This window comes from Oncorhynchus mykiss, chromosome 5 (assembly GCF_057628025.1).
Source record: "Oncorhynchus mykiss isolate SJ-2025 chromosome 5, ASM5762802v1, whole genome shotgun sequence".
NCBI lineage: Eukaryota > Metazoa > Chordata > Actinopteri > Salmoniformes > Salmonidae > Oncorhynchus > Oncorhynchus mykiss.
The window spans coordinates 14,721,662-14,740,286 of record NC_143026.1 but is presented as its reverse complement, the minus strand read 5'-3'; the positions used below and the strand labels follow the sequence as shown (position 1 = coordinate 14,740,286).

General features: G+C 43.3%; 1 protein-coding gene across 3 annotated transcripts; it reads right to left on the bottom strand.

Annotated features, from left to right (window-relative positions):
* Nucleotides 1–68: 68 nt before the first annotated feature.
* Nucleotides 69–18,087, bottom strand: LOC110523259 (outer dense fiber protein 2). Of its 3 annotated transcripts, none has more exons than XM_021601789.3 (19): nt 17,956–18,087; nt 17,355–17,462; nt 16,993–17,106; nt 16,628–16,780; nt 16,304–16,494; nt 13,439–13,586; nt 13,069–13,194; nt 12,660–12,734; nt 12,386–12,457; nt 12,161–12,277; nt 11,761–11,946; nt 11,425–11,534; nt 9,163–9,298; nt 8,577–8,687; nt 6,187–6,450; nt 5,910–6,010; nt 3,692–3,854; nt 3,385–3,510; nt 69–3,219 (listed from the first exon to the last, which is right to left on the bottom strand). In XM_021601789.3, exons 1-19 carry the CDS (start codon nt 17,956–17,958, stop codon nt 3,049–3,051), a joined length of 2,475 nt encoding a protein of 824 aa, XP_021457464.2. In that variant the 5' UTR covers nt 17,959–18,087; the 3' UTR covers nt 69–3,048. The 3 variants fall into 3 exon arrangements, with proteins under 3 accessions (XP_021457464.2, XP_021457465.2, XP_090089911.1); XM_021601790.3 differs by having other exon boundaries at nt 6,187–6,441; XM_090233785.1 differs by lacking the exons at nt 16,304–16,494; nt 16,628–16,780; nt 16,993–17,106; nt 17,355–17,462; nt 17,956–18,087 and adding an exon at nt 14,861–14,983.
* Nucleotides 18,088–18,625: the final 538 nt, after the last annotated feature.

The window sequence follows — 18,625 nt, the reverse complement described above, 5'->3', positions numbered from 1 at the left end:
CCGACTTCCTAGTTAATTACAGTTACGTGATTAAGTAGTTTAATCACGTAATAATAATTACAGAGAAATTTTGATAGAGATTCCTCTTCAGTTTAATGATGCCAAAGACAACAGCTATTACCAGAAAAAAAAAAAAACCTTTTAAATTGCTTTATTGTAACTCAACACTTTCAAGGTATATAAAATAATTGTATTAAAGTATAAAAAATATATATATCCTATTTCATGATTGAAGTAGAAGTACAACTATTACAATTATCGCCAAGAGCACATCAACTCCTACTGACCCAAATAAACAGTAAAAACAACCCAAACTAAATCATTAGTTTCATTGATATGGCCTTGGTTAGCAGATAACACCAATCATTAGCCTGGGTACTATTCTTTTTGTGTCAACATGCCGCTCCTCGTCACGCCAAACATGACAAGGAGTTGACATGATAGCACAAAAAGATCTGGGAGCAGGCTAATCAATCATAGCACCAATGGAACAATTCCGTAACATGATAAGATGATAAATACAGTGCCTTGCGAAAGTATTCGGCCCCCTTGAACTTTGCGACCTTTTGCCACATTTCAGTCTTTAAAGATATAAAACTGTATTTTTTTGTGAAGAATCAACAACAAGTGGGACACAATCATGAACTGGAACGACATTTATTGGATATTTCAAACTTTAACAAATCAAAAACTGAAAAATTGGGCGTGCAAAATTATTCAGCCCCCTTAAGTTCATACTTTGTAGCGCCCCATTTTGCTGCGATTACAGCTGTAAGTCGCTTGGGGTATGTCTCTATCAGTTTTGCACATCGAGAGACTGAAATCTTTTCCCATTCCTCCTTGCAAAACAGCTCGAGCTCAGTGAGGTTGGATGGAGAGCATTTGTGAACAGCAGTTTTCAGTTCTTTCCACAGATTCTCGATTGGATTCAGGTCTGGACTTTGACTTGGCCATTCTAACACCTGGATATGTTTATTTTTGAACCATTCCATTGTAGATTTTGCTTTATGTTTTGGATCATTGTCTTGTTGGAAGACAAATCTCCGTCCCAGTCTCAGGTCTTTTGCAGACTCCATCAGGTTTTCTTCCAGAATGGTCCTGTATTTGGCTCCATCCATCTTCCCATCAATTTTAACCATCTTCCCTGTCCCTGCTGAAGAAAAGCAGGCCCAAACCATGATGCTGCCACCACCATGTTTGACAGTGGGGATGGTGTGTTCAGCTGTGTTGCTTTTACGCCAAACATAACGTTTTGTATTGTTGCCAAAAAGTTCAATTTTGGTTTCATCTGACCAGAGCACCTTCTTCCACATGTTTGGTGTGTCTCCCAGGTGGCTTGTGGCAAACTTTAAACAACACTTTTTATGGATATCTTTAAGAAATGGCTTTCTTCTTGCCACTCTTCCATAAAGGCCAGATTTGTGCAATATACGACTGATTGTTGTCCTATGGACAAGAGTCTCCCACCTCAGCTGTAGATCTCTGCAGTTCATCCAGAGTGATCATGGGTCTCTTGGCTGCATCTCTGATCAGTCTTCTCCTTGTATGAACTGAAAGTTTAGAGGGACGGCCAGGTCTTGGTAGATTTGCAGTGGTCTGATACTCCTTCCATTTCAATATTATCGCTTGCACAGTGCTCCTTGGGATGTTTAAAGCTTGGGAAATCTTTTTGTATCCAAATCCGGCTTTAAACTTCTTCACAACAGTATCTCGGACCTGCCTGGTGTGTTCCTTGTTCTTCATGATGCTCTCTGCGCTTTTAACGGACCTCTGAGACTATCACAGTGTAGGTGCATTTATACGAAGACTTGATTACACACAGGTGGATTGTATTTATCATCATTAGTCATTTAGGTCAACATTGGATCATTCAGAGATCCTCACTGAACTTCTGGAGAGTTTGCTGCACTGAAAGTAAAGGGGCTGAATAATTTTGCACGCCCAATTTTTCAGTTTTTGATTTGTTAAAAAAGTTTGAAATATCCAATAAATGTCGTTCCACTTCATGATTGTGTCCCACTTGTTGTTGATTCTTCACAAAAAAATACAGTTTTATATCTTTATGTTTGAAGCATGAAATGTGGCAAAAGGTCGCAAAGTTCAAGGGGGCCGAATACTTTCGCAAGGCACTGTAGACGGATGCTGTATATGACAACTATGCGACAGGGTAGCTAGACAGCTATGGTTTGGTACAGTACATTTGTTAGGTGGGTGGCTAGCTATATAGTGTTGTACAGTAAGGTACAGGACAGAATGATAGTTTGCTGAGATATCATGAACCGTAAAGGTGAAAACATAATGGACTTAGTAGGACATCAACAACTATAGGACAACTGTAACAATTACTGTAGACAAGCAGGAAGTAAATCCCCAAAACATTCCTTATCCCAGCACACTTCAGTTGGTAGAGCATGGCGTCAGCAATGCCAGGGTTGTGGATTTGATTCCCGGAGCTACCCATACATAAAATGTATGCACGCATAAGTTGCTTTGGATAAAAGCGACTGCTAAATGGCATATATTATTCAACTGGTGACTTTCCGGGAGTCAGGCTCTGATGAAGGTGATTCATGCCTAAACGTAAGCCTATTGTTTTTTTGGTCCTGTCAATAAATTTATCAGATTTACCCAGAAACAGAAGGATCCTTTTTCTGTATTCTCCCTGATAGTCACTAGTTAAAGCGTCCTGGGGTAAGGAGTGTTTTTTTTGGATCTCCAAGTCCCTCAGCCAAACAGATGATTCCTTTTTTTGTTTTAGCTGGACTGAAGCGTGTTTGGGTGTACTTTTCCAAGCTGGAAGTGAAGACTGTGTAAACTATTAATGTCTGCAAACAGCACTTTCCTTTCTTGAAAAAAGTGATATATTATAGCCATATTGATATTGTATAATTGTAACATATACACACTCAAAATCCACATATTTCATATAGATGAAAAGAGCCCTCTGAAAATGGACCTGGATAAATAAGTGTGTTTGGGGAGAGTATCCTCAGATGGGATAGGTGTCTGTGTGTGTGTGTTCTGAGAGAATCTTTGGGGATGGTCCCCTCAGATAGGAGAGGGGGCCCGCAGAGAGCTGGTGAGGACTAAGTCGCCGAACACGTTGGCATAGGATGCTTTGAGGAACTGGACGTAGTTCTGCAGACTCCTGTTGATGCTGTCTGACTGCTCCAGACGATCCTTCAAATCCTGCAGACGCGACTGGTATCGCCGCTCCACCTGAAGGGGAGCACACACACAGTTATGAAATTATCTCTGATTGTGTGTGTAAGGTCAGTATTGTCGTGATTCAATGTCTTTGACCACAATAGGTTTAGAGACTATCATAGATTATAATCAGAGTTTTACACGAGAGATGTGCATTTTTAAAACACTCGCCCACACCTCCTCTTTGCTACGGCGTAGGGTGGTGAGTTCTGTGGCGGTTCTGCTCAACTGTGTCTCTAGGTCCACCACCTTGGACTGGGTGGAGCGCTCTTTGGTGGACGCACGCTCCCGGGTGTTGGACACCTATACACCAGGACAGAGATACTCCATCAGACAGAGCAACGGACTTCTCACCTTGTTACAACAAAGATAAAACATCCTCAGGGAAGAAAACTATTGTCAGAGTATTTTAGCTGATGTCGTGGTGAGATTTTTGTTGTCTGAAAATGACTGCTCCCCAGCCTCCCCCTGTCCCCAGACAGACCTGTAGTCGGGCGTCTTCTAAAGCCTCCTCCAGCTGGCGGGTCAGGTGGGTGCACTCACGGGACTTCTCCTCCAGACAGAGATGGTTGCTGTGGATGGTCTCCTCCCGCTTGGCGATCACCCCCGCCAGGTCCCTGTTTTGACTGGTGGCCTCCTCCAACTTCCTGTAAGGGAGAGACAGGGTGGGAGGGAGGGATAGGGTGGTTAAAGGGAGAGATAGAGGGGAGGGCTGTAAGACCCAGGTATGCTCACACGGGATACATAAACACACACTAACACTGTACTGTATGTCACTTTGGATATACAGTTGAAGTCTGAAGTTTACATACACCTTAGCCAAATACATATAAACTCAGTTTTTCACAATTTCTGACATTTAATCCTAGTAAAAATTCCCTGTCTTAAGTCAGTTAGGATCACCACTATTTTAAGAATGTGAAATGTCAGAATAATAGTAGAGAGAATGATTTATTTCAGCTTTTATTTCTTTCATCACATTCCCAGTGGGTCAGCAGTTTACATACACTCAATTAGTATTTGGTAGCATTGCCTTTAAATTGTTTAACTTGGGTCAAAACGTTTTGGGTAGCCTTCCACAAGCTTCCCACAATAAGTTGGGTGAATTTTTTGCTCATTCCTCCTGACTGAGCTGGTGTAACTGAGTCAGGTTTGTAGGCCTCCTTGCTCGCACACGCTTTTCAGTTCTGCCCACACATTTTCTATAGGATTGAGGTCAGGGCTTTGTGATGGCCACTCCAAAACCTTGACTTTGTTGTCCTTAAGCTATTTTGCCACAACTTTGGAAGTATGCTTGGGGTCATTGTCAATTTGGAAGACCCATTTGCGACCAAGCTTTAACTTTAAGACTGATGTCTTGAGATTTTGCTTCAATATATCCACATAATTTTAATTCCTCATGATGCCATCTATTATGTGAAGTGCACCAGTCCCTTCTGCAGCAAAGCACCCCCAACAACAACATGATGCTGCCACACCCGTGCTTCGCAGTTGGGATGGTGGTCTTCGGCTTGCAAGCCTCCTCTTTCCCCCCAAACAAAACAAATGGTTATTATGGCCAAACAGTTCTATTTTTGTTTCATCAGACCAGAGGACATTTCTCCAAAAAGTACAATCTTCGCCCCCATGTGCAGTTGCAAACCGTAGTCTGGCTTTTTTATGGCGGTTTTGGAGCAGTGGTTTCTTCCTTGCTGAGCGGCCTTTCACGTTATGTCGATATAGGACTCATTTTACTGTGGATATAGATACATTTGTACCTGTTTCCTCCAGCATCTTCACAAGGTCTTTTGCTGTTGTTCTGGGATTGATTTGCACTTTTCGCACCAAAGTACATTCATCTCTAAGAGACACAAAGCGTCTCCTTCCTAAGCGGTATGACGGCTGCGTGGTCCCATGGTGTTTCTAATTGCGTACTATTGTTTGTACAGATGAACCAGACTTGTGGAGGTCTACCATTTTTCTTCTGAGGTCTTGGCTGATTTCTTTAGATTTTTCCATGAGGTCAAACAAAGAGGCACTGAGTTTGAAGGTAGGCCTTGAAATACATCCACAGGTACACCTCCAATTGACTAAAATTATGTCAATTAGCCTATCAGAAGATTCTAAAGCCTTGATATCATTTTATGGAATTTTCTAAGTTGTTTAAAGGCACAGTTAATTTAGTATATTTAAACTTCTGACCCAATGGAATTGTGATACAGTGAATTATAAGTGAAATTGTAAACAATTGTTGGAAAAATGTCCTAACCGACTTGCCAAAACTATATTGTGGAGTGGTTGAAAAACGAGTTTTAATGACTCCAACCTAAGTGTATGTAAACTTCAGACTTCAACTGTAGTAGTCAGGGGCGCAACTTTGGTGGGGGGGACATACTTTTAAAATTATTATTATTTTATTTTTATCGTCGGATAAACACTCCAAACAGCCTACACGACTGCTCGGAGGCGACCGCATGGTCCTAAAGCACACCGTTGCCTCGTTTTGTATCACATTCCAATATCAAAACTGGGGGGGGGCACAAAAATGCATGTCCCCCCCGTCCCCAGCGAAAGTTGCACCCCTGATATTAGTTATCATATTACAAACACACACAGGAACATGCACACTGTACACACATACAAACTCATACTGTTCAGTGTGTAATGATATTCATGCAGGTCACTGCAAGTGTCAGTCTCTAGAATGGCCGTAACTGTCTGACCTCTCTAGACTCTCCACACAGTTTTGCAGCTGTTTGTTCTCCTCCAACAGCACCGAGTTCTTCACTCTCACCAGCTCCACCTGGGTGCCTTGTTGCTCCACCTAGAGAGAGACACACACACCACCCATTAATAAACCATTAATAACACCATTAAAGCCACAGTCTGGAAGCATACCATTACGTTTTGTGTGCAGCACACACACCATGCTCAGGTCAGCCAAGGTGGTTCCCACCTCCCATACACACACACACTTTCCACCCCCCCCCCCCTTCACACCTTCATGCGCAGGTCGGACAGGGCAGTGGTCAGCTCAGTGCTGTGTTTCTCCTGGGCGTGTTCCCTGTCCTGAGCTTCCTCCAGTAGGACCTCGGTGCGCCGCAGTGCCTCAGGAAGAGGCTCCAGCTCTGTCAGCCGGCCCAGCAGCTCCCTACGCACCACCTCCAACTCCCTCTCCATCTGGTCCCGGACCTCCCGCGCCTCGCATTCCGTTTGTCCCAGCCTGGCACAATACTCGTCCGCCTTCGCCCGCGTCTTCACCACCTCAGTGATTAGCATTACACAGATGCAGTAACACACATAGGGCATTCAGGAACAGTGCACGCACGCACACACATAGTTATTTATTTAAGCAATAAGTTGAAGTCATTAAAACTTTTTACCTTTATTTAACTAGGCAAGTCAGTTAAGAACAAATTCTTATTTTCAATGACGGCCTAGGAACAATGGGTTAACTGCCTGTTCAGGGGCAGAACGACAGCTCGGGGGTTTGAACTTGCAACCTTCCGGTTATTAGTCCAACGCTCTAACCACTAGGCTACCCTGCCGCCCTCAACCACTCCACAAATTTCTTGTTAACAAACTATAGTCTTGGCAAGTCGTTTAGGACATCTACTTTGTGCATGACACAAGTAATTTTTCCAACAATTATTTACAGAGATTATTTCACTTATAATTCACTGTATCACAATTCCATTGGGTCAGAAGTTGACTGTGCCTTTCAACAGCTTGGAAAATTCCAGAAAATTATGTCATGGCTTTAGAAGCTTCTGATAGGTATTGACTAAAATTATGTCAATTAGCCTACCTTCAAACTCAGTGCCTCTTTGCTTGACATCATGGGAAAATCTTTTTTTTTTTTTTTTACCTCCACAAGTCTGGTTCATCCTTGGGAGCAATTTCCAAATGCCTGAAGGTACCACGTTCATCTGTACAAACAATAGTACGCAAGTATCAACAGCATGAGACCACGCAGCCGTCATACCGCTCAGGAAGGAGACGCGTTCTGTCTCCTAGAGATGAACGTGCTTTGGTGCGAAAAGTGCAAATTAATCCCAGAACAACAGCAAAGGACCTTGTGAAGATGTTGGAGGAAACAGGTACAAAAGTATCTATCCACAGTAAAACGAGTCCTATATCGACATACACTGAAAGGCTGCTCAGAAAGCCACTGCTCCAAAACCGTCATAAAAAAGCCAGACTACGGTTTGCAACTGCACATGGGGACAAAAATCGTACTTTTTAGAAAAATGTCCTCTGGTCTGATGAAACAAAAATAGAACTGTTTGGCCATAATGACCACGGTTATGTTTGGAGGAAAAAGGGTGAGGCTTGCAAGCCGAAGAACACCATCCCAACCATGAAGCACGGGGGTGGCAGCATCATGTTGTTGGGGGTGCTTTGCTGCAGGAGGGACTGGTGCACTTCACATAATAGATGGCATCATGAGGATGAAAATTATGTGGATATATTGAAGCAAAATCTCAAGACATCAGTCAGGAAGTTAAAGCTTGGTCGCAAATGGGTCTTCCAAATGGACAATGACCCCAAGCATACTTCCAAAGTTGTGGCAAAATGGCTTAAGGACAACAAAGTCAAGGTTTTGGAGTGGCCATCACAAAGCCCTGACCTCAATCCTATAGAAAATTTGTGGGCAGAACTGAAAAAGCGTGTGCGAGCAAGGAGGCCTACAAACCTGACTCAGTTACACCAGCTCTGTCAGGAAGAATGGGCCAAAATGTACCCAATTTATTGTGGGAAGCTTGTGGAAGGCGACCCGAAACGTTTGACCCAAGTTAAACAATTTAAAGGCAATGCTACAAAATTTAGTGTATGTAAACTTCTGACCCACTGGGAATGTGATGAAAGAAATAAAAGCTGAAATAAATCATTCTCTCTACAATTATTCTGACATTTGACATTCTTAAAATAAAGTGGTGATCCTAACTGACCTAAGAAAGGGAATTTTTACTCGGATTAAATGTCAGGACTTGTGAAAAACTGAGTTTAAATGTATTTGGCTAAGGTGTATGTAAACTTCAGACTTAACTGTATATGGCCAATATACCATGGCTAAGGGCTGTTCCTATGTACGACGCAAAGCGGAGTGCCTGGATACAGCCCTTAGCCGTGGTATATTGGTAATATACTACAAATCCCCCGAGGTGCCTTACTGCTATTATGAACTGGTTACCCCTGTAATTAGAGCAGTAAAAATAAATGTTTTGTCATACCCGTGGTACACGGTATATTGGCCATATACCACACCTCCGCGGGCCTTATTGCTTAATTCTCTTTCATTTAGTATATTATTGCATGTTTGTGGGCACTGTACGACGTGGGCGTATACTTGTGTGTGTGTGCGCTTGTGTGTGTGTGTGTGTACATACCTGGGTCTTATAGCTGTCTACCAGGCTCTCGTATTGCTTCACAGAGGCTTTGACTTGTTGTACCTCTGACTGGGACAGAGCCAGCTTCTCCTCCACAGCAGATAACCTGGCCTGAATGAGGGAAACACACACATATGGCTGTCAGCCTGCAGTACAGAATGGTGTACATGTGTGTACCAGAATAAACTGACCGCAAATCGGTGTTATGATGCAATGAAGCAATCTATTATCTGGTCAGCTAAATCTATGAATAATGAATTACATTTGTATCTTTGTAATGTACTGAAACCAGAACCAACACGTACTATTTGTTAGGTACCGGGTAGAGATGGGATTCTCGTAAAAGAAGAAAGTGGATTGGTACAGAAACAGATTAAAGGGGAAGGGAAACACTAGGCTTTAGAATGTCAGCTAACTGTAACGTTGCTTAGCTTTACTTCCTGAAGTGTTTACATTCCCCTTTAAAGCCCAATGAAAAATATCCATTCAAAGCGATTTCTAGTCCAACTTCCAGACTAAAATGAATCTGTCTCCGGGAAACTGGCCCAAAAATGTCAAGTGTTATTAATCCATTGTCATCATTGACCTTGAGGCTCTGGTTCTGTAGCCTGGCGTGGGTGCCCTCTGTGGTGAGACTGTGCAGGTGGTCCAGGAGCCCCTCTCTCTCGGCCCGGCCCTTGTCCTCTCTCCCATGGAGCTGCTGTGTCAGGTCTGACATTTGGCTGCACACACACAGGGTGGAGCAGGATGATAAAAATTGGATTATGAAGGATTTACGTCAGCAGGGCTTTATGTTAGACCATGGGGGTTTATACTGTGTATTTAAAGACACTATTCTTGACATAGCTCATTCTAATATTTCTACTACTGTACATTACATTTTAGTTACTGTTTATAAACACAGCATATTTATTAATATACTGGATTCTTGATGTAGCACACTCTAATATATCTACTGCTTTACATATCATTCTTAGTCTACACTACATGACCAAAAGTATGTGGACACCTGCTCGTCGAACATCTCATTCCAAAATCATGGGCATTAATATGGAGTTGGTCCCCCCTTTGCTGCTATTACAGCCTCCACTCGTCTGGGAAGGCTTTCCACTAGATGTCGGAACATTGCTGCGGGGACTTGCTTCCATTCAGCCACAAGAGCATTAGTGAGGTTGTGCCCTGATGTTGGCCGATTAGGCCTGGCTCGCAGTCGACATTCCAATTCCTCCCAAAGGTGTTCGATGGGGCTGAGGTTAGTGCTCTGTATGGGTCAGTCAAGTTCTTCCACAAACCATTTCTGTATGGATCTCACTTTGTGCACGGGGGCATTGTCATGCTGAAACAGGAAAGGGCCTTCCCCAAACTGTTGCTACAAAATTGGAAGCACAGAATCATCTACAATGGCAATGTCATCCTTGTCATAGACTGTTCTCTCTGCTACCACACGGCAAGCGGTATCGGAGCACCAAGTCTAGGTCCAAAATACTTCTTAACAGCTTTTACCCCCAAGCCATAAGACTCCAGAACAGCTAATCAAATGGCTATCCAGACTATTTTCATTGCCCCCCCCTCTTTTTAACTGCTGCTACTCTCTGTTTATTATCTATGCATTGTCACTTTAACTCTACCTAAAACTGAATTGTTGGTTAAGAGCTTGTAAGTAAGCATTTCACTGTAAGGTCTACACCTGTTTGTATTCAGCACGTGACAAATAACATTTTATTTGCTGTAGCATTAAGATTTCCCTTCACTGGAACTAAGGGGCCTAGCCCGAACCATGAAAAACAGCCCTGACCCTTATTCCTCCTCCACCAAACTTTACAGCTGGCACTATGCATTACGGCAGGTAGCGTTCTCTTGGCATCCACCTAGATTCGTCCTTCGGACTGCCAGATGGTGAAATGTGATTCATCACTCCAGAGAATGCGTTTCCACTACCCCAGAGTCCAATGAGCTTTACACCACTCCAGCCGATGCTTGGCATTGCGCATGGTGATCTTAGGCTTGTGTGCGGCTTCTTGGCCATGGAAACTCATTTCATGAAGCTCCCGATGAACAGTTATTTTGCCAACGTTGCTTCCAAAGGCCATTTGGCACTCGGTAGTGAGTGTTGCAACCAAGGACAGACCATTTTTAAGCGCTATGAGTTTCAGCACTCGGTGGTCCCTTTCTGTGAGCTTGTGTGGCCTACCACTTCGCGGCTGAGCCGTTGTTGCTCCTAGAGGTTTCCAAGTTGACCGGGGCAGCTCTAGCAGGGCATACATTTTACAAACTGACTTGTTGGAAAGGTGGCATCCTATGACGGTGTCACATTGAATGTCACTGAGCTCTTCAGTACGGGCCATTCTACTGCCAATGTTTGTGTATGGAGATTGCATGGCTGTGTGCTCGATTTTACACACCTGTCAGCAACATGTGTGGCTGAAATAGTCAAATCCACAAATTTGAAGGGATGTCCACATACTCTTGTATATATTATGTATCTTGTGTAAATTAATCTGGTGTATACAGTATACTGTATATGTATCGATTGCATTTGGATTACTGTTACAGTTTTATTTGGGTTTTTAATCAATTAGTACAGAAATTCTTGATTTGTTTTTTGGTTGTGGATTATCTGTGTACTTCTTTGACATTTCACTGCATTGTTAGGAGCTAGTAACATGGGCATTTCACTGCATTCCCTAGAAGATCTGCTAAACGGCGTATGCAACCAATGACTTTGATTTGACTATATTTTACATTTGACATATTAATGATTGTGCTTGATTCTGTGTTATTTGATTGATTCTGTCTTATTTTGAGAGAAAGTGGTCAATCAACTGAAGCATCTCTCCCTTTCTCTCACCTGTTGAGGACTGAGACCTCCATCTCTAGCTGAGTCTTGTCCTTCATTTCCTGGGCGTGGCGACCACGCCAGTTCTCTGCTGCTGATAGGGCCTCTGCCATCTGATTCTCCTGTGAAGTCAACAATATCATCCAATAGATTTGAACGTTATTTAAGCCAGGCCCCACAGTGCTACACGGTACATCTGGCTGTTGTTCTAGCCCATTACTAACAAAGGTTGACTAATCATCAAGCTATTCTTCTGTGGGATATCTTGTTCCTAAGCACTGATTCAAGGTCAGTTTTTTAAATAAAAATTAGACACAGTTAGGCCACCTTCTCCTCCCCTTCACCTACCACATCCAGTAGCTGGGTGCTGAGCTGCCCGGCGGTATCTTCGCTGCGTTCAGCCCGGTGTTTCTGGGCCCGTGTGGCCCTCTTCAGGTCCTCTTTGTCGGCCTCCGCCTGAAGTTTCAGACCCCGCAACTGCTCCAGCAGGTGACCCATCTCTCCCTGCTGCTGACTGGCCGCCCGCTCCAGGTTCTTGACAAATCCGAAAGCAGAGGGTGAAAAAAAACATACAGGAACAAATTGTTTGCAGAAGAAAACATATTTGTAGTGGGAATGATCTTTTCACTTTTCTTTTACAATAAGGCATAGGCAAAGTATGTAAATATAGCAAAATGAAGCTGCTCCAGAGCAAGATGAATTGCGTACTAAACAGAATCCACACAACAAACATGTCACTCTACTCTACCTTGATTTGCACAGCAAGGCGGTTGTTGTCAGCCTCTTTGCAGCGTAACTGGCTCTGCAAGTGTGCCCGAGTAGACTCCAGCACTTTAGACAGTTCGCCTGTGGTCTTAGCATTCTCCTGGAACATCAACAGACAGAAAATACAGTATTGTAATCATTAAAATAATTAAATATTTGATGAACACGCTGCGAGTGTGTGAGACACATTACTGCCTCTGTACTTCACCTTCTCTGTGTCCAGAAGCGTAGTCAGTTGCTTCACCTCCCTCTCTTTCTCTTGCAGTTTCACCACAATATTCTGTGTGATGACATGCCATGTTTATAATATGCTTATAGTGTAATGTATGCGTTACGAATGACACAGACATTAACTTCAGTAGGACCTTCTTCTATTCATCAACTGCCCCAAGAGCACAAACCATTTTGAAGAGGACATTTTGGTGATTCGAAATTCAAGGAATATTTTGCTGACAGACAATGGCTTATTCAAAGAAACACACCGAGTTTTCTGCCTCTGTGTCTGTCAGCCTCTTCAGAAGTACATCTTTCTGTTCTGACATCCTCGTGGATTCCAGCTGTTCAAAAAACAAACAAGAAAAAAAGCCACCACAACAGGTAAAAGTGCTGTTATAAGAGAGGGCCTTATTTCGGGCCACAACATGAGATTGTGAGTTGTAATTGGCTTGCTGCCTCATCCTGCTCCTGAAAGTCATTGGTTCCTCATCTTGTCAGCATTTTCACCATCCTGGAAGTTGTTGAAACTTAGGGGTTCAAGTAGGGTTAGGGTTCAGGGTAAGTAAAGTATCTTTGCTAATCATGTTGTGGCCCTAAATCAAGGCATGTTATAGCTAAAAGTAAGTTCTACTCTACTGCAGGCCAATCTGACCTCTACTGGCCTGAAGCATGTACCTCACGTCCGTGCTGTTCCCTCAGTAGGTGGCGCAGCGTGCGGTTGGTGGTCTCAAACGTCTCCAATTTCTGGAGCAGCAGCTCCTTCTGACGCGCCAGGAGGGAAGACTCAGTCCCAGACATCCTCTTTTCCAACCAAATTAAAGAATTTCATATTTCAACACCTACATTATATCCTGAGGTTGCACCTACCATATGCATTTTGAAAACATATATTGGTTTCTTAGCATGGTTGGGGTCAATTCAGTCAACTGAGGAAGTTAACTAATATCCCCATTGAAAATAACTAATAGTCTGAATTGGCATGTCAATCCATCCCCTGAATTGAAATTGTGCTGAACCCCCTAACCCTGTCTCTGTTGTCACTCACACTGGTGCTGACACTCCTCATCTTAGTGACGGTCTCTCTGAGGGCTGACACCTGTATTGCAGCTTCTGTCCCATCTATCTCAGCCTCCATCAACTTCCTGAGCAGAGTGTCCTTCTCCAGCTGCATCGACTCCATAGACCTCTCTAGTCTGGACAGATGTGTAGGCAGACGTCGTGTGAGAGGCAGAGGAATTGCAGATTGTGAATATGGGACACAGAAAGGAAAGATTGTTGTATTATAAACTGGGTGGTTTGAGCCCTGAATGCTGATTGGCTGACAGACGTGGTATATCAGACTGTATACCACATTTATTTTTACTGCTCTAATTATGTTGGTTACCAGTTTATAATAGCAATAATGCATCTTGGGGGTTTGTGGTATATGGCTAATGGTTCTACCACATCCCCACAGGCTTTATTGCTTAATTATACACTAAGTATACAAAACATTAAGAACACCTTCCTAATATTGAGTTGCACCCCCTTTATCCCTCAGAACAGCCTCAATTCGTTGGCGCCTGGACTCTACAAGGTGTCGATGCTGGCCTATGTTGACTCCATTGCTTCCCACAATTGTGTCAAGTTGGCTGGATGTCCTTTGGGTGTTGTACCATTCTTGACACACACGGGAAACTGTTGAGCGTAAAAAACCCAGCAGCGCTGCAGTTGTTGACAGAAACCGCCGCGCCTGGCACCTACTACCATACCCCGTTCAAAGTCACTTAAATCTTTTGTCTTGCCCCAAGGCTTAAAAATCCTTCTTTAACCTGTCTCCTCCCCTTCAACTACACTGATTGAAGTGGATTTAACAAGTGACATCAATAAGGGATCATAACTTTCACCTGGATTCACCTGGTCAGTCTGTCATGGAAAGAGTAAGTGTTATTAATGTTTTGTACACTCAGATTTTATTTTATTTTACCCTTATTTTACCAGGTAAATTGACTGAGAACACATTATCATTTAAAATCAAATCTAATTTTATTGATCACATACACATGATTAGCAGATGTAACTGCAAGTGTAGTGAAATGCTTATGCTTCTAGATCCGATAGTGCAGCAGTATCTAACAGGTAATATCTAACAACTCCACAACAAAACCTAATACACACAATCTAGTAAAGGAATGAGATGAGAATATATATGTATAAAATATATGGATGAGCAGTGACAGAGCGGCTAAGATGCAATAGATAGTAAAGAATAGATAGTGAAGGATACAGTATAAAACATATGAGACATTCTTAAAGTGGCAGAATTAAAGTGACTAGTGTTCCATTTATTAAATTGGCCAATGATACCAAGTCTGTAAGTAGGCAGCCGCCTCTCTGTGCTAGTGGTGGCTGTTTAACAATCTGATGGCCTTGAGATGGAAACTGTTTTTCAATCTCTCTGTCCCAGCTTTGATGCACCAGTACTGACCTCACCTTCTGGATGGAAGCGGGGTGAACAGGTAGTGACTCGGGTGGTTATTGTCCTTGATTATCTTTTTTTCTTCCTGTGACATTGGGTGTTGTAGGTGTCCTGGAGGGCAGGGAGCTTGCCTCCGGTGATGCGTTGTGCAGACCGCACCACCCTCTGGAGAGCCCTGCAGTTGTGGGCGGTGCAGTTGCCGTACCAGGTGGTGATACAGCCCGACAGGATGCTCTCAATTGTGCACCTGTAAAATTTTGTGAGGGTTTTCGGTGACAAGACCCATTTTTTCAACCTCCTGAGGTTGAAGAAGAGCTGACATTGAGTGAGAGATTGTTTTCCTGACACCACCCCCCCGAGGGCCCTCACCTCCTCCCTGTAGGCTGTCTCGTCGTTGTTGGTAATCAATCACTGTTGTTTCGTCTGCAAACTTGATGATTGAGTTGGAGGCGTGCATGCCCACGCAGTTGTGGGTGAACAGTGTATACAGGAGGGGGCTGAGAACGCACCCTTGTGGGGCCCCAGTGTTGAGGATCCTACTTTCACCACCTGGGGGTAGCCCGTCAGGAAGTCCAGGACCCAGTTTCACAGGGCGGGGTCGAGAACCCAGGGTCTCAAACTTAATGATGAGTTTGGAGGGAACTATGGCGTTGAATGCTGAGCTGTAGTCAATGAACAGCATTCTTACATAGATATTCCTCTTATCCAGATGGGATAGGGCAGTGTGCAGTGTGATGGCGATTGCATCGTCTGTGGACCTATTGGGGCGGTAAGCAAATTGGAGTGGGTCTAGGGTGACAGGTAGGGTGGAGGTGATATGATCCTTGACTAGTCTCTCAAAGCACTTCATGATAGAGAGCCCACAGTCTTTGGTAGCAGGCCGCGTCTGTGGCACTGTATTGTCCTCAAAGCACACAAATAAATGTTTTAATTTGTTTAATTTGTTTTTAATTTGCCATGATGGTATGAGAGCCAGATTGGGAATGTCAGCCAGGACACCGTCATATCATTGTATGACATTATAACAGGCCAGTGATATTTTGCATGGCTCGTGGCTCTTGATAACTTAACTTTTGGCTCCCGACAATAAATCAGATGTTATATATAAAGAACTATTAAATAGACCTTATTTTATTACAAGGACTATTAATGAGTTAAAGGCGTCTGAGAATGATGGCTCATCATCACAGTCATAACAACTCTGGACAACTCATACCTGCAGGCAACAGGGTATTGAATCCCATCTTCCTCTCTGTCTGCCTCTCTCTCCTCTTCTTCTCTGTCTGTCTTCCTCTCTGTTTCCCTCTCTACTTTCTGACTAACACTGTCCATAAAATACAGTACATTTTTAATACAGGGCAAAAATAAGAAAATAAGTTAAAGCTGTAACGTTACGAAAACAAAGTCAGTTAAAATAAACTATGGTTTCAAGTGCATCTGTCTGGTCCATACCTGCTGGTGCAGTCGCTCTCGTCCAGCATCTTCTCCATGGAGTGGCGCAGACGGGAGTTCTCCCTCTCCGTGACCTCTAGCTCATTGGCCACCTCGGCCAGCTCCTCCTCCTGCTCCTTGATGACCTGCTGGGAGGCGCTAAGTTTCTCAGACTGCCGCTCCAGCAGCTGCTCCTTCCTTCGCAGCTCCACCTATACACACACACACACACTTATAAGATTAAATAAATGTTGTATCAAGAGGTAGGGAACTAGGGGAACTTGTGCATCCGGTCCGAAGGAGAATTTTACAGGAGGGACAGACCACACTTTTGAACGTGCTGACCTCAGTCATCAGGCTGTCAATCTTCCTCTCATACTGGTTGATTCGTCCATGCAGCACTTCCTCCTCCTCTGACGAGAGGTCGGCAAATCGCAGCAGAGAGTGGGAGATCTCAGACTGAGGTAATGGTGTGATCTCCAGACGATGAGTAGGCCCCTGAGACATGAATAGATTCAGTGACCACAGACTCTGGAAACATTGCTTCTTTTGATCCATTTTATAACATATTATTGAAAGGGTTGATAGGATAGTCTTGAAATTAGTTATTTTATAAAGATACTGCTTTAATAGGCGTTTGGATACATTGTATTAGTGGAAATTAAGATAAATAGACAGACAAGATAAAAGGAGTGAATAGCATGTCAGACCTCCCATTTGTAGGAGGCATCCCGTATGGAGGCCTTCCCAGGCGGTATCCACGGCACTCGTGTCTTGACCTTTGCAGTAGGTCGCAGGTTCCCTCCATCGCCCTTAGTCTTACCCTAAAAAACAGACAGCATAAAACTCAAGGGAGACATTATGCTTTTACATGTAGTGCATGGTATACAGTATCAAATAGCATAAAAGAAAGGAGTATACATTCAGAGACCCTTGGAAAGAGTGTAAAACATATTCTCCATGCTTTTCGTATCAATTCAGCATCTCAGGCCCTGAATCAGAACTGTATTGATAGGAAACTAGGACATCTAATGAACTTTTTAAAGTGTTCCCCTGAAAAGGTTTTTCCAACCAGTGGTGTCCTGGCAGGGCTCCTACTCTTCTTCACATGCACAGGCGTGGTCTCATTCACGTGCACATGTAGGGGTGGTGAGATTGATCGGGTTCTCAGTGCTTTTTTCTGTAAAAAAAAGAAGAAGCTGTGTGTCAACTACGCAAAGGCCACAAAATAACTCCCTCATCAGCTCAACCTTTCTATTGTGGCCCAGCATTACCACACTATGCACTGTCAGAAACAGAGTCAATGGTGCAAAGCAGGCCTTGATAAGGGACAGTTTCACTGGGTACATCATCAAACACAAAAATCAAGGAAATTGGGGCAAGTGTAAACAAACAAGGTGGGGTTGATTCACTGTCAGATGTGATTCTTGTTTAGTAGGAGATTGTCTGTCAATCAAAAGATAAGCAGTTAGTTAGATAGCCATTATACTAACATGCTAGATAGATACGTCGCTTATGAAATATAGTAGTTACCACATGTAATGGCCTGGTAGCGTTAGCTAGCTATTTGGCTAAACCGAGTTTCTGCTAAGACAGACTGCAATGTGGAGAAATTGATTAGCTAAAAATAAGTTGAAGTGTCTACTGTAGCATTATCATCAGAAGTCACTCACCATGTGAAAACCCAAATATTCCTCGAAATGGTAGATTATGTATATTGTGAATTATATTTTACTTAGCTTGCTAGCATTTCATTCAACAGGCAAAGCTTCCTCCAAAACACCATTCTTCCGGTAGACTAGCATTCTGATAGGTGATTGGCTGATTCAAAACTTTGCTGATCTGTGATTGGAGCAAAGAACTGGCCTTGGTGTTTTATGGTCTACGTTGTTGATAGCAACGGGTTCCATAGAAACCGTCCAAGCCTACACAAGTTTGTTTTGGCTGGGGTTGCTCTCCTCTCCTGGGGTCATGGTTAGAAGTGCTTATGCAGCAGGTTAGAATAATTAACTTAGCAGGTTAGGATAATTAGGTTAGGTTAAGGTGAGAAAAGGTGTTACGTTAGGTAAAATGCAAAATGCATGACCTTTTGACCTTAATTTACCAAAGCTGGATTTGTTCTAGCCATGACTATCCTGGCTGTACTCATGATGGTGATGGCAGTAGTTAGGTGGTCCAATTAATGATGAAAATTAGCCTAGATCAGTGGTTCCCAACCGGGGATCCTTGGCCTATCCACAGGGGATACTTACGAAGACTCATGAGACCATAGGCTTACTGGTAAAATTCCCACAAGGGTGTACTTCAGGTGTACTCCGGGCAGAGCAAAATTCAGTTGGTGGT

Excerpts from the sequence above, each read along its gene's own strand:
- LOC110523259 (XM_021601789.3), bottom strand. Across the intron at positions 12,735-13,068 it reads GGGAACAGCACGGACGTGAG|CTGGAATCCACGAGGATGTC; the intron begins GTACATGCTTCA and ends TTTTTTGAACAG. Across the intron at positions 6,011-6,186 it reads TGTCCGACCTGCGCATGAAG|GTGGAGCAACAAGGCACCCA; the intron begins GTGTGAAGGGGG and ends GTCTCTCTCTAG.